At 40.9% G+C, this 16,469-nt stretch overlaps 1 protein-coding gene across 2 annotated transcripts in view; it reads right to left on the bottom strand.

Moving 5' to 3' along the window:
- Positions 1 to 364: 364 nt before the first annotated feature.
- Positions 365 to 16,469, bottom strand: part of sap30bp (SAP30 binding protein) — a 36,677-nt gene continuing 20,572 nt past the window's right edge. The window contains exons 5-10 of one of the 2 annotated variants that reach the window (XM_022201496.2): positions 8,028 to 8,116; positions 3,212 to 3,303; positions 2,912 to 3,024; positions 2,777 to 2,835; positions 2,106 to 2,196; positions 365 to 1,142 (exon numbers count right to left, since the gene is read on the bottom strand). In XM_022201496.2, the coding sequence (XP_022057188.1) occupies positions 961 to 1,142; positions 2,106 to 2,196; positions 2,777 to 2,835; positions 2,912 to 3,024; positions 3,212 to 3,303; positions 8,028 to 8,116 (626 nt within the window). In that variant the 3' untranslated portion in view covers positions 365 to 960. The remainder of the gene's footprint in view (positions 1,143 to 2,105; positions 2,197 to 2,776; positions 2,836 to 2,911; positions 3,025 to 3,211; positions 3,304 to 8,027; positions 8,117 to 16,469) is intronic. The other variant, XM_022201497.2, reaches the window with a different exon arrangement.

Below are 16,469 nucleotides of genomic sequence, written 5' to 3'. Positions count from 1 at the left end.
GAGTGAAAAAGAGCACAAACTCCACCTGGAACACACATGCGTTCCCCGAGACAGAAGACAAACTGTGTGGATGTGTTTGTGGGTGTCAGCATGAAAGCAAGAGATTCTTCAGTCCAGATTCAGGCCAATGCCTGCAGTCAATAGAGCTTGTTCCCTCATAAATGTGGAGCATTCCACAGTAAAATACAAAGATGGAAAGCCTTGTTATAAACAGTCAAATGCAACACAGCTTGTTCACCTGGGTTATTAGCAAACTGAACACCAAAACCTATTTGTGATTCCACGCACTGAAGACGACTCACTTTGCGGCTTCAAAGTGATGAAAAAAACTGTGAAAATGACAAAAAAAGAATGAGAACAGAACTGAAAAGGCAACATCTGATCCATTTATTTACCCTATCGTCAATATACATATATGTACAAGTGTAAAAAAATCTTACCTCAGAGTCCCTCACAATGTCACAAGAGAAAAAGAAGGCTGAGAAATGTATGAAGATGTTGAGCTACAACACATAACTGCTACTGGAAGCATGAAAACAGTGCACCAGAACTATGAATATAAAAATAAAAAGTCTTTCAGACATTTCTACCAAAGTTTGGGACTCTTCCATATTCAACTATTGTCTTGAACTGATTTATACCATCAGCTGTTGCCAACACATAAAAAATGAATGACAAACGAGTTTCATCAGAAATGAGATTTGCATGCATCAGATTTATGGAGGGCCTACGAGCAGTTTGGGTAATTTGGCTCTATGATGCAGAAGTTCGGATACAATCCCAGAGACAGAAGGCAGTTTAGTCTTTAGAATAGTCTATGTCTAGCAGAGGGTGCTTGTCGGCTGGTTTTGAAAACATACACCGAGTGTCCATCAGTTCTTTTGTCCTCTCTCTGCACTACACAGGTGTGTCTACTTGATGTCAGCTGGGGACAAACATGTTTGTGCCTGTGCTTTGCGTTCACTGCTTTGCTTTCTTTAGGATGGTGCCCACTGCAGAGATGACCGTGGTCTTGGTGCCGCTAGCTGTGGTTGTCACGGAGACGACAGCTGGCAAGGTTGCCGTGGTAGTGATGAGGGTGGGCTGGGCCAAGGTCACAGGGATCGCAGAGTCCCACTTGCTTTTCCTCTTCTGGGCGTCTGCTGGTCAGAGGAAACGGGAGGAGTCAGTGAGAGGAGCTCAGGGTGGAAAGCAGCAGCTCTGCTTAGAAAAGGCCTGATGTTACTTGGATCAAAGATATCTGGTGGAGTTTTGGTTTATCACAAATAAAGCATGAGGTATATGCTCCTGCTGATGGTTTCACACTACACCACTGGTTGTAGTAACAACCATGGGCCTGTATAACCAGTGATGAATACACACAATTTTTGTTGCAAAAACTGCACTGGGCGCCACTACCTGCAGCTACATGTATCTGTTTGAATCATGACTGTTGGGCTTTTGAATCATAAATGCTTAGCACATTTTTAATAAACACTCTTAAACATGAAATACTGGGTTGGCTAATTAAACCTAACAAACAAACTTGCAAATAAACTTGGAAAAATCTAAACCTAAAACATGACAGTGATATCAAGAAGTGGATTTAAATCACTGCTTTTTTGTGTCACTTTAATCAGCCAGGAACATTTTTAATCCATATTATTATGAGCAATGGAATCCCACATGAATACATACCATTTTGCAAAACAGTTTTAGTTATCTCACAAAAGAAAATTTTGTCTTGTTGCTTTCACTCTAAGATGTTTGGGCCTTACTTTATGGCCATGACAAGTTCAGAGAAATCCAGCTCACTTTTATACTCTAATCTCTTGTGATCTAATCAATGCTCTAAAATCTCCTGATAACATTTCTCAACAATGTCAGATTTTATTAAACAGAGTATCACAAACTTCTGCCTGTTTTATATCCCACAAGCCAATAGAGCCTGACTATAAATTAAAAAAGGTATGAGTGTAAATTGTAACTCCTTGCTGAAACCACCATGTTTATGTGAAAGCTGCTAACTCAGAGTTGGAAATGCTACCCAGATGTTACAAGACCATGCAAAATTGCCGTTTTTGAAAGAGTCCTAAGCTGTCAGATCCTGCAGTGGCGGAGTTTACCTGTGGCGGTGGTGGTGGTGGTGCTGTTGGTGGTAGAAGCTGCTGTACTGGAGGGATTGGTGCCTTTCTTAGTGCCAGTCACAAACTCAATCTGAAGAGCACACAAACACATTGAAACACTGATTTTCTTTCCTGGTGCTGTTTGGTATGTTATAGCTTTTAACAAATATCCCATCGACATAACACCAACTGTAAGTGTTATGTTGCTCACACTAGAGAGCAACAGAACAGCTCTTGTAGAGTGCATGTTCATTCAAGTCCAATCACTAACTTGGGGCAACTGCAGGAATGCTGCTGCTAATAGCATTAAAGAACAATAGCATGTTATCACACTGTTTGCTATCCACATGTGCATATTCCATGGAGATACCGATTTCTCACCTCCTCAATATCAGCCCTGACATGCTATTTATCAAGGAGTTTTTTTTTCTGCTCAAGATGTTTGTATTTACATGGAAACCCAGCAGAGCCTGAAGGGGCGTCGCTGAGTTGGAAAGCTGGGCTGGGTCTGAACTGCTGCTACAAGAGCGAAACTTGGCAATGTTGATTTCTGTGTCTGATGAAGGACGTAAAGCAGAAATTAAGTGCAGCTGGTGGAGACTTGCCCCTGACGCACTCAGAGGAGAGCACTGACAGCAGCGTAATCCACTTTTCTTTGCAGTTGGTCTCACCTTGGTCCGTTCCTTTTTGGCTTTCTCCAGTTTGTCCATCTCCACTTTCTGGGCTTTGGCTGAAAGAAGAAAACATGATTATATGAGTGTTGGGCTTCAATCACAAAGAACACGTGAAGAAGAAATAAATCTTACCGAGAGCTTCATAGTAGGAGTCTTCTGACCAGCCATGAGGATCAAACATGTCTTTTGGGTAGTTGGTTCCCAGTTCATCTATACCGCAGAACTGAATGAGCTTCTCATAAATACTGAAAAACAACAAAAAACAAAGGAAGTCTTAAAAAGATACTTGGATGCATGTACATATAATCGAGCATAAAATCTTCATGTGTTTGTTTAGTTTTTATACTCAAAAGTGTATCTGACATCATGTGTAAATGACAGCCTGAGTGTGTGTTTACTGGTTTGGGTGTGGGCTTCAGCTGAGCAGCATACCTTGGGTTTCTAAATTCTTTCTTTTTCTGGATGTGGCTGTTTGTGTCAAAATCTCCATGGAGCTTCCTCTCATACAGCTTGTGGATCTTCTCCTGTTACAAAACAAACAAATCAATGAGGGACATAAACTGACAAGAGGTCATCCTGAATGAGACGAGACTGACACCTCTGCCTTGACTCAACGTCTTCCACACTAGACATTTGGCAGGATGCGATGTTCATGTCATCAAATAAACAAGACCTATATATATATATATATATGATCATCCCTGCCCAGTAAGGGTCAGTGTAGTGTGAATGGAGCTATTGTATATTAAGTTTGTGATACCCCTGAGAAATATTTGACAACCAGGTTCTACTAAGCCACAGGGAGCTGGCAGATGAATGCAAAGTGTCCGCAGTCGTACAACAGGGCTGACATGGACCAAGATGGAAGAAGGAACTGCTCCTAAAATGAGTCCTTCTGGTTCATGTTCTTTGTTATTACCTTATGAAACTCATACATGCAGTCAGTCGTTAAATCTTTTATTTTGATGTTGTGTTTTCTGGACTGGCGCCACTATTAGCTGGACAACATGGTCCAAATCTCTACAAATGATGAAAAAAGGAGTGATGTAAATGTTTTTTATTTTCACAGCTAAGTTTTTGAGCTACCACAGTGGCTAACCTAGTCCTAACCACTGTGGTGGCTACGGTTAGGCAAATTAACTACTTGGTTAAGGATGACCCATATTATCTTGAACAATTATTTGGTTTCAAATCAAAATCTAATATTAAATAATGAGACGAATGCTGTCAGTCAATTATACTCATTGATAAGTGCAGTATTTGGTTCATCATGTATGCTGACAAAAGCCCAGTCTCATTATTCAACAACCACACCTCGTGCTGACTTGGGTTTTAAACTACCCTGTCAATGGTTTTACAAATTAATTTTGACTTAATTGTGTAATAGTCACACTTTTGTTGGCGTCTCATGTGGAAATGTTCAAACACATTATAAATCGACAGTGAATGAAACTAGGTTTGACTTTAAAAAAGTACACTACCGTTCAAAAGTTTGGGGTCACCCAGGCAATTTCACATTTTCTATCAAAACTCATATTTTATTCATGTGCTAACATAACTGCACAAGGGTTTTCTAATCATCAATTAGCCTTTCAACACGATTAACTGACACAATGTACCATTAGAACACAGGAGTGATGGTTGCTGGAAATGTTCCTCTGTACCCCTATAGTAGATCAGTAGATATTCCATTAAAAATCAGCTGTTTCCAGCTAGAATAGTCATCTACCACATTAACAATTCCTGAACTGTATTTCTGATTAATTTAATGTTATCTACATTTGAAAAAAAAAAAGATTTTCTTTCAAAAATAAAAACGTTTCTAAGTGACCCCAACCTTTTGAACGGCAGTGTACATGGCAAATCAAATTGAAATTGTAACATTTCTCTTAAAAAAAATCGCAATTCCATATTTTCCCCAAATTATTCAGCCCCACTATGTTTACATTAAATGTTTGTTGTCTAAAATTAAGTGTGTGTACCTTTGAGGTCTAACAAGCCTGCAGCTTTAAGCCTTCTGAAACATTTGCATCATTTTTGGAGTAGACTGAAACCTGCATCGTTTACATCTGCTTGCTAGCGGTCGTCTTCTTCAATATTTCTGACAGCATACTGTTACATTTCTTTGAGCATTACAGCCTCCAGCAGTCTGTCTGTGGAACAGTATTAATCTTGTGGAAGCCATTTGTATTCTATCAACCTCAACTCTACAGCGTACATTGAAGCTTTTGAGAAAAAAAAACAAAAATCTACGTCACAGCAACACAATAGAAACTAAAGGAACATTTTCAAATTTATCAGATTATTCACTGTCAATGAAGTCTACAACATGTCAAAATGTTTAGAAGTCTTCTGCTTAAAACACTTTTTAAACCATTGCAAATCAATTTTCAGTTAACTTACTAATCGGTTAAAGGGTCACTGCCAATTTTGCACATCAACTTAACTTTAGTCGTCAAGGAAAAACTACATCTTTGAAGACAGTTATCTAATGTTATGTAGATGTATTATTACTAAAGTATGAAAAAAGAACCAAGTGATGGCATCAGAATTCTCTCAACTTGGGTTTGGACACAAATGTTTTCACAGGAAGACAGTGTTACAAAATGGGCATTAAAAGTTTAAAGACGTTTGGGTGTTTACTGGGCGGGGTAAGCTTAGCAAAAGGATGATAACATGAGAAATGTAGGATTCTGCCTTTCTGAAGCTTGAATCGTGTTTGACAAAGTCTAGACAGGTTTGTCTTTGCAGTTTTGACCATTCATGACAGGGACGGAAAACGACACTGAGCAGTCTTCCGTCTTAACGCTACACACTTATGCTGACCCAATTTTCAGCACCTCCCCCTAACAGGATTTTGTGTGGCTCTAATTAGGGCTGAGCGATATGACGATAGATATCGTCTGGATGATAGAAAATGTCTGTCGTTTTATGTGAAGATCCTATCGTTTATATCGCAGTATTTTACGTCACCGACGTGCCCTACGGCAATCCCAGGCACGCGGCAGTGTTGCCAACTTAGCGACTTTCTCGCCAAATCTAGCGACTTTCCAAAGCGTCCTAGCGACTTTTTTTTGTCAAAAGTCACTAGTAGGGCTGCAGCTAACTAAACCTCGAGTAATCGTCTGAGCATGAAACGGCATCAAAAGCGGAAGTGAGCCATCCGACCGGAGCGCGGAACACGGACGGACGTCAGCGCTGCATCGTGCATATATTATATATGCACGATGCAGCGCGGATATCCGCGATCTATCGTAAACACGGATGTCAGCGTTTACTATACAGCTGTATCTAAACGCTGACATCCGCGCTGCATGATGCATACATAATATATGCACCGACGTCCGTCGGTGTTCCGCGCTCCAGTCGGATGGGGATTTCTGTTGCATTGCGCGCTCACTTCCGCTTTTGATGCCGTTTCATGCTCAGATAATTACTCGAGGCGACAAATCTAGCGACTTTTTGTGCCGTTTTGGAGACTCTGACAGGAAAACCCGGATCATTCTGCAGTTACTGTCCTCAACAAGCAGCAGGTGCTGCTGTGAGCTTCTCCCTTCCCCTCCCAAAGCACAGGCCGTCAGTCCAGTAACCCTACAGCAGTCCCAGTTTCTGATCACTCCGTGGCCAGACGGCAGATGAATCGCGCATGCACAAAGTCACCACAGATCCCATCTAGACTTATGGAGCGGAATATAAATGAAAATGTTTTCTTCACTGTCATACTAAAATAAACCACAGCATTTAGCCTCTAGCTCAAACACATATTTTGGGTGTTTTATACTCACTTTTTGGTCTCTTCCATAATGTTATTCCTCTCTCCTACAACGTTGATTATAATTACATGCAAACTGGGAAATATGCACATGAACAACCAGCTCAAACCGAGGAGCTTGTACCTAAAAGAGGGGGAACTTCTCTCATATGGCGGTGGTTGGACTTAAAAAGACCGACAAGGATCAGACTACCATACTTTGTAAGGTATGCCGCTGCCCGGTCCCATTCATTCATTGAATTTACCAAAAATATGCTATATCGTTATGTATATCATATCGGGATATAAAATTTTGGTCATATCGCCCAGCCCTAGCTCTAACTGCATCACGCTGCATTCACCTTTACTTTAGACGGAGAGAATTCATAAGTCACATGACCCCTGGATATCTGTGTCAGGTGAACATAAATGAAGGTAGTTTTCTTTCCTTTTTCATTCAGCCTGTTTTCCTGGAATGTCAGTGTTGGTTCTAATCCCAAGGTCAGGGCACGATTGCCAAAGGCACTTGGAAAGAGTTCACAAATGGATGCATTCCAGTGATGGTGAAAATTACAGAAAAAAAACAGCCACTTTATTGCAAAAATGCAATAATTGCGAAATCCAATTAAACCCCACTCTGAGTGCATACGTTCCTGCTCCTTTGTTACCTGAGGGCAGGGATATCCAGGCTGTTCTAGGGAAGGTGAATCATTAGTCATCTGATAGGTGGGGGAGTGTCAGCCCAGAGGGGATATTGCTGAGCTGTTCACTTACAAAGTCAGCTGTGTGTCCTGACCTGCCTTAGCTCCACACAAAACAAACCTTTTTGGAGTCAGAAGCACCTCATGCACAGCAGCAACGCAGAAAGAGAGCACAGTGGTGGTGAGAATACGCTGACTGAAGATGACACTGTGTGCTGGTTTAATTACAGGGGCGAGTCTCAGAATTTATGTAGCCACGAGAATGCATTTCGAACCCCAGAGGGAGTGAGTTGAAGTACAAAATTATTCACTTGGCGTCAAGAAAAGGTTATTTTGAGTGCATCAACATCCAAGATGAGGTAGTTTTCAGCCCTTAACGTTATAAACTTTATGTCTTAATGTTGAAATCTTCACTCTAAACCTTACACATGTGCCAAAGGGGAGCGGGTGCAGACCGTCTGTACTTATGGCACCAACATCTTCCTTAGGAGCCAATGACAAGTTTTCTCCTTTGAGTAAGATGAATTTACCACCTGCAAAGTGTTTATTCAGTGCATAAACAAGCCTACAGCCACACTAAGACACACAACACAAGGCACTGAGTGCTAATAAAGCCCATAACTTCAACTAAATCCACACACCCACTGCTCTGGTCTGATTAGCAGGGATATTTGTGGCCTTGGTGGCGATATAAAAACAGCTTTCACCAGATGATAGCAGCAGTATATTGAATTAATGGCGTGCTCAAAGTGAAATTGATGTAATTAAATAGATATTTAACAGTGGTGGTGTTTACCTGTAGTTGGCTCGAGCAGCGACCAGGTGGCTCGGGTGGGATCCTGATCTCATCAGGTGACATGTTCCTCACCTTCTCTGAGAATAGAGCTGGCAAGAAGACAGAAACATAAACATGAGCTCTTCTGTGTTTTCACCTCAGTGGCTTTCCCTTTCTGCTCCACCCTGCATGTCTTCACAGGCAGAGTACGGATTAACTGGGAAACTGCTCATAGACAAAGGTAATGAAACAGGAGGACCAAATCTGACAGATGACAAATTAGAAGGAAGATGGGATGTGGATATGTGCTGGAGAATTGAACTCAGCTAATGAAACAAAGGTTCACTGTGTGTTAAGCAAACATCTCTGGTGAATCCCTGAGTATCCTGTTGTTCATCTTCATCCTAAGTGTATGTCAGTAGATTTTATAGGGATGTGTGGTATTAGGAGTGAACGTCCCAGGCAGGGAGTGGCTGTTGTTGGGGCTTGTACGGTGAAGGGAGGCTCCTTTCCCTCCTTTTTTGACCTGTCCCTTGTTCTGTTTTCCTTGATCAACCTTCTGCTTTCTCTGACTGCAGCCCAGACATTCTTCAGTGTCACTTAGAGACTGACATTCTTAATATTCATTCAGCGCTGTCTGTCATACTGTGAATAAGAGCAGCAAGTATATGTATCTGTGCACATTTCTAAATGCAGGAGATGTGTCTGCTGACTCACTGAAGAATGTCGACAAGTAAAAACTTGACTGGACATGAGAAGATAATTTTCTAAAGTGCTGACTTTGTCATGCTGAACACTTACAAAACATTTCAGGAAAATTCCACCAGCATGTACTCTCACACCACTTCGCCTATGTCGACTACTTTTACTTGAAGTTACAATTTTCAATATTTCCTGACTGCAGCCTCACATAAGCCTGGGTATCAAACCTCAGCTGCCCTACCTATGTGTGATGTGGAATGGACTAAACAATCGAGTAATAGAAATCTTCTGTCCAGTAGGATTCAGTGAAGAACCAGAAACAGGTTTGCTTTTAAAAATGCTCATGTCACAAATTGTTATTTCAAGTATACATTCCAACATTCCTTCAAACATGGCTGCAAACAACTAAGAATTGGCTGATGGTCAGGTATTTTACATGAACACAAGCAATCTAAGATCCCCTCTTTGTGTGTGTATTTTTAAATGACCATACAGATATATACTGAGTAGGGCATTTAGCCGTAGAAAAACATACTTGTCAGTGTTTCCTAACCCTAACCCTAAAATGGGAACATTGGCAAATATTTGTTTAGTACAAATATGTTCAATATGAGCAGCAGTCAAGCAGCTGGTGTTTTTCATAACTGTGTAGTATTGATGCTCTGCCTGCCTGAACTGATGGGACAGATTATAGAATGAGCAGGAGCAGCAAAGCTTGTTTAAATATAAACAAATAGGAGTGCATTGCTAGGGTGATTTACTGTGATAATCATTACTTCTTTTGTTCAGCCTTTGTAAAGGCTGAAAGCAGATTTTACATTTAACTGTTTACTAAAGAACACTAATAACCTAAAACTGGAAGCACAAAAAAAGGATTGTTCAGACAATTTAATAAAATACAAATAAGATAAGCAAGTTTGTTCAATAAAGTGGAACAGGAACTACGCAAATCTAAAGTACCTTACTATAGTAAACTAATAGATAATGCAAGGGGTAATAGCACTTCTTTATGGAAGCACTTACAGTGCCTTGTGAAAGTATTCGGCCCCCTTGAACTTTTCAACCTTTCGCCACATTTCAGGCTTCAAACATAAAAATATAAAATTGTAATTTTTTGTCAAGAATCAACAACAAGTGGGACACAATCGTGAAGTGGAACGAAATTTATTGGATATTTTAAACTTTTTTAACAAATAAAAACCTGAAAAGTGGGGCGTGCAATATTATTCGGCCCCCTTGCATTAATACTTTGTAGCGCCACCTTTTGCTGCAATTACAGCTGAAAGTCGCTTGGGGTATGTCTCTATCAGTTTTGCACATCGAGAGACTGAAATTCTTGCCCATTCTTCCTTGCAAAACAGCTCGAGCTCAGTGAGGTTGGATGGAGAGCGTTTGTGAACAGCAGTCTTCAGCTCTGCCCACAGATTCTCGATTGGATTCAGGTCTGGACTTTGACTTGGCCATTCTAACAACTGGATACGTTTATTTGTGAACCATTCCATTGTAGATTTGGCTTTATGTTTTGGATCATTGTCCTGTTGGAAGATAAATCTCCGTCCCAGTCTCAGGTCTTTTGCAGACTCCAACAGGTTTTCTTCCAGAATGCTCCTGTATTTGGCTCCATTCATCTTCCCATCAATTTTAACCATCTTCCCTGTCCCTGCTGAAGAAAAGCAGGCCCAAACCATGAGGCTGCCACCACCATGTTTGACAGTGGGGATGGTGTGTTCAGGGTGATGAGCTGTGTTGCTTTTACGCCAAACATATCGTTTTGCATTGTGGCCAAAAAGTTGGATTTTGGTTTCATCTGACCAGAGCACCTTCTTCCACATGTTTGGTGTGTCTCCCAGGTGGCTTGTGGCAAACTTTAAACGAGACTTTTTATGGATATCTTTGAGAAATGGCTTTCTTCTTGCCACTCTTCCATAAAGGCCAGATTTGTGCAGTGTACGACTGATTGTTGTCCTATGGACAGACTCTCCCACCTCAGCTGTAGATCTCTGCAGTTCATCCAGAGTGATCATGGGCCTCTTGGCTGCATCTCTGATCAGTCTTCTCCTTGTTCGAGGTGAAAGTTTAGAGGGATGGCCGAGTCTTGGTAGATTTGCAGTGGTCTGATACTCCTTCCATTTCAATATGATTGCTTGCACAGTGCTCCTTGAGATGTTTAAAGCTTGGAAAATCTTTTTGTATCCAAATCCGGCTTTAAACTTCTCCACAACAGTATCTCGGACCTGCCTGGTGTGTTCCTTGGTCTTCATGATGCTCTCTGTGCTTAAAACAGAACCCTGAGACTATCACAGAGCAGGTGCATTTATACGGAGACTTGATTACACACAGGTGGATTCTATTTATCATCATCAGTCATTTAGGACAACATTGGATCATTCAGAGATCCTCACTGAACTTCTGGAGTGAGTTTGCTGCACTGAAAGTAAAGGGGCCGAATAATATTGCACACCCCACTTTTCAGTTTTATTTGTTAAAAAAGTATAAAATATCCAATAAATTTCATTCCACTTCACGATTGTGCCCCAATTGTTGTTGATTCTTGACAAAAAATTAAAATTTTATATCTTTATGTTTGAAGCTTGAAATATGGCAAAAGGTTGAAAAGTTCAAGGGGGCCGAATACTTTCACAAGGCACTGTAAGTAACTTAACCAACAGAACAAACAATCAGAAAGGGCTAAGGAACTTATAATCTAGGGCGAGTCTATCACTAACAATGCCTCCTTAGCAAATACATTTAACTCATATTTTGTAGAGTCTGTGGAAAAATTAACAAAAAACTTTGAGCTGCCAAATATTTTACACCAGGGCAAAGCGATAATTTCTACAGGTTTCACATTAATGAGGTAAATGAGGAATTAGTTGCTAAGATTATAAATACATTATCTAACTCTAAAACTAATGACAATTATAACATGAGTACTGCTTTTCTCAAAACGCACAGAAAAATATTAATAAAATCACTGACTCATCTAATTAATTTCTCTATTTGATCCTGTAAATCTCCATCTGACTGGAAAAAGGCTGTCATTGCACCAGTTTTTAAATCAAGAAGTCAGGATAATATAAATAACTATCGTCCAATCTCTATTTTACCTGTCCTGTCTAAGGTTCTTGAAAAAGTAATCGCTGCACAACTCATATGCATCAGTTCTATGTGTTCTATGATAATTGCATGGTCCCTGATTGAATGAATGAATGAATGAATCCAACGGTACATGTTCAAACCAGACACTGATTTGAAGACTAATTATGCACAAAGTCCCATCCTGCAAGTCAACAGAATTGCTTCCTTTCAATGGGAAACCATTGAAGTCTGAATCCATGCATTTAAGACTGTCATTAGTACACTGCAGTTTGGAAGTGGAAATGCTCAGTCATGGTGTTGTCCATATGAAAAAACATATGAAAAACCCCATGTGAATACGTTAATGAGGTAAAAAAAACAAAAAACTTCATTCTCACTGGAAGAGCTCTTTAAACAAAAATGATATTGAAAAAAAAAATACTGTTTTGGTATCAGTACAGCTGAAGGTTCAGTAGCTGCATCTTATAAATTAAGAAGCGCTTATATGCAGACAGGTGGTCATCATTTACTGACACACTCTTTCTAGCAGCCCCTCCTTTCAGTATCTTTTCCCTGGTCTGCTGATCATGTGAGACCACAGATTTACACGTGTGGATGCCGACTTGCAACACTCATCTCCCCTACGTCTGGAAATTTCAGAGGAGGAGCAGTACCTCCCTTTTCATTTGCTCCATAGCTGATATGGTAATGGTTAACTTCCCCGCGCAGGGCAAAGGAGGGGCAGGACGTTGCCTTTGTTGAAAAGATACTAAAGTAATGCAGAGCATGCATGTATGCAAGTTCATGTACATTTTTTCCAGAAAAAAAAGTCAACAGATGATTAATGGTCCCATCTAAACTAGTCTATCCAGCATATATTATGGACACAGAAAATACTGTCGCCTCCAACAACAAAAAACCTGACAAGGCAAGTCCGATGACTCAGAGGGATTAGGTGGTAGCTTGGTATTTCATTAAACTCTCTCACAGGCACACACTGTCACAGACACTTATGCAGTCCAGCTGCAACAAGGGTTTTGTACTGTAGAAGCCGAGTAATCCGCTCAAGACAACCTGAGATTTATTTGATAACTCTGTTGCCTTGTTGGACAAACTCTAATTTAAACACTAAAATAAACTCTGTAGCTTCACAGTAGCAGCAGAGGTGTGAATACATCCCAGCCTGTGTGATAAATATTCTTGTTTACAATTCAGCTAAGCATGTGAGGAATATGCTAATACACCGGGAAGCACAGTCAGGAAGACCAAGACAGTAATAAACTGACAGAGAAGAGATTATATTGGTTCCAAATTTCCATCTTTCTTCCTAAAAACAGACAGAAAGTCACAGTCTGTGCCCTGAGGGTCTTTCTGGACAGATGGACAATGTCTGTCCCTTCAGTGAACAGACAAAGAGCCGTGTTCAGCTTGCTGACAGGAGGCTTTCTGCCAGACGAACTGTGACATTTACTGACAGACAAGACAGAGGAGCCAAGCTCTGCTGAAGGAATGTCAGGGGTCCAGGCTATGAGTTGCATTCTGACACTACAGTAAGCTGATAGCAACGGGGGCTGCTCTGAAAACTAAAAACTGCTCTAGTGCAGTTCCCTTTTGTCTGTCATATATTTTTATGGTTGCAACAAACCAGAAGAGTGGAAGTGATGATGATAGAGGGAGCAAAGCTGTGGGCAGAAGCCACTCAGTTCACTCAGCTTCTGTTATCTGCTTTATGGAGCGGCTGGGTGTCAGAACTGAACCGTTTTGGTAACTACACTTTTAAAACACAATGGCAGCATACAAAGACACAATCATCTACATCCGGTTTAGAAACAAATCCACTCAACAAATCATCTCCTGCTTGGATTCAGGGTGACAGTAATTTTGAAACTAAATATTTTCTTTGTGAGGAATCATAATATTTGAATTACTGTAATCAGTTCTCGACTCACTGCAACACATTTCTATGTGCATCATTTCACAGTTGAATATTGGATGTGGATGAGTGTTGCATTGCAAAAGTGTGCTATCATGTGCATCCAGCTAAGAGCCTGCATAAACAAACAGCAGAGGGGGAATTGTACCAGCTGAAAGTTTATGGTCAAACAGACTGTTGTATAAAATGCCACTCCCTGGAACACTCATATCCTGTCTGATCTGCTACTCACACACAAGCACACCTGTACAGGTCAGTCATTCCTCACAAACCTTTGCCAGCTAACCCCTACTTGACCTTCACAACCCATCTGTTAGTCATTCGACAAAGAGACTTTCATAAGTCAGCTAGGTCTAGTTCGTGATTCAGACATTCATTGCACCAACACCCACCTAACAAAACTGATTCTTAAACTGACACAGATAAGTCTATTACTTGTCTGACATTCATACAAGCCAAAACATGAAACCTGGTCGAGACACTAAGATCTACAGAGTGGGCCAGAAGTTTCCATACATAGGAAATGTATAATGTATATATTTTTTATGTTTCAGATACTCGAGAACAGTGGTCTGCAACCTTTAACACTCAAAGAGCCATTTCGACCCGTTTCCCACAGAAAAGAAAACGCCGGGAGCCGCAAAATCCTTTTGGCATTTAAAATGAAGACAACACTGCATAAATTGCTTTGTACCCCTATGCCCTTGTTAACCCTTTAAGCTTCAGTAAATTCCAGCCGTTTTCAGTACAAAAAAATCGTTAATATTCTATTTTTAAATAAAAAAAATTATGAAAAATACAGGGAATATTGGACGGGCATCGCGAGGTGCATTTCCTTGAAAATGACCGATTCGGGGATTTTATACCGACTTCAGGACATGTTTTGGATAAAATAGTTTACTGGCTTGTGTCATCTGGATGTAAAAGGTTGGATTATGGCCGTTTTTTGTGGAATCTTTTTTTGTGTGTAATAATAAACCCGGAAATGTGAGTCGTGCTGTGTGCGTTGAAGCCGTGTATAGAGAACGGATGGATGAATATTCATTTTTGTCGGACAAATGTGTTTTTCTCACCCACTGTGGTAATCGCATCTGAAAGTGGTTTATACCGGCGGATTCATGAGAATCAAAGCTTTCCATCGGCGTATAGTGTTTGTATAATCGTGTTTGCAGCCGTCGGACATTCTTGAAATTCCTATGCAAATTAGTAGGTGTACCGCCGGCGGTACACTGAAGCTTAAAGCTGCTGTCCGGAGTTTCCGTTTGTTTTCAATTTATGTATCATTTTTTAACAAAGCTTAAATGTGTTAGTCTAGTTCGATACTATAATATAAAGTTAGTATAACGCGATATGAAAATTTATTCCTGAGCTCCGCCTTCCTCTCATAGACCCCCATGTTATTCCAAAAAGCGCCGGTTGCTGCCGACCAATCAAGTTCGAGCTTCAGCTTTGTCATGCTGTCAATCAACGGTTACGCGCACAGCAAGCAAGCCCATGCAGAGGTGGGCGAGCTACGCGCTACGCAACCGCGCGCACATTTGTTTTGCTTGTGGAGGAGAGAGCATCAGGGCTCAGCAACTTCCAGAAAAGTTACCAATCCCACGGCTTGTCAGGCCAAGAGACTGCAGGACGTTTTTTGGCTCGGGGTGCTCGCGTCACTCCCCGACCACGGCCCTCCATAGCCCGGCTGACGGTTTCGTTTAGATGCCGTGGTCGGGGTGCTCGCCTCGCTCCCCGACCACGGCCCTCCATAGCCCGCCTGACGGCTTCGTTTAGATGCCCGACCTCTGGAGGAAGATGTTGGGGCGTCTGGGACATACTCTTCGTCAGAGGAGTCATGCAATTCTGAACTCTAGATAGAAATAAATAAACAATGTAACACATATACATGCGTAAATGCACTAAGTTTGATAAACAACGTCATTGAGAGGGATACACGAGTGTAATCACATATTGAAACTTTACTAGTTCGTCCTAGCAGATTCATGTTATTTTGGTATTAGGACAAGTTAGACTCAATACAGCATTCTAACGTAATTCCTTTATTATTTACTAAATGTACTAAATGTAGAAGAGGGGAAAACAGCAAAACAGGCGAGATGCTGCAGCACTCCGGGCACTTCTCTCATGTACTGCGCGCGTGCACAAATAAAGGGGCGAAATCAGAGGGAGGGAGGGTGGGACCAACAGTGTTCTGGGAGACGCTGCGATTCAAACTCCGGACAGCAGCTTTAAGGGGTTAATTTTGACTAATTAATTAATAAAAAAAATAATGAATTAAAAAAATAATGTATTTAACCGCACCTTTCTCAGTTCCCAAATTTCTGGCACACCGATAACACTGATGAACACTCCAGCCAGGTAGGTAGCGCTAATGAACCTAAAGTCTGTTTTCCAGCTGTGAAGAAGATTCACAGGATGCACTGTCAGCGCACAATAAAGTTTGGTGAACAGTGATTGAAGACGAGAACACTCTGAGTGTGTTGGGCAGAAAGTTTCATTTAAAAATCTTCCTGATGGCAGCTTGGATAAAAGCGTGGTTATTTGGAAATTGTGCAACAAATAGTTTTCTGATCACCGCAGCACTTCAAGCCAGTGTATCCATCCCATAATAGACCACTTTTCGAGATGCTAAAGGTGCTTGAGTTTACAAAAAGCTTGAAAAATATTGAATATAATCGTTCTAAATGAACTTTGAGTTTGCAGTAATCTGTAAATGTAGTAGACAGATGAAAAATGCAGATAAATAT

The sequence above is a fragment of the Acanthochromis polyacanthus genome, chromosome 19, assembly GCF_021347895.1.
Source record: "Acanthochromis polyacanthus isolate Apoly-LR-REF ecotype Palm Island chromosome 19, KAUST_Apoly_ChrSc, whole genome shotgun sequence".
Taxonomy (NCBI): domain Eukaryota; kingdom Metazoa; phylum Chordata; class Actinopteri; family Pomacentridae; genus Acanthochromis; species Acanthochromis polyacanthus.
The sequence above is the reverse complement of the archived record's forward strand: the minus strand, read 5'-3'. Positions and strand labels throughout refer to the sequence as shown.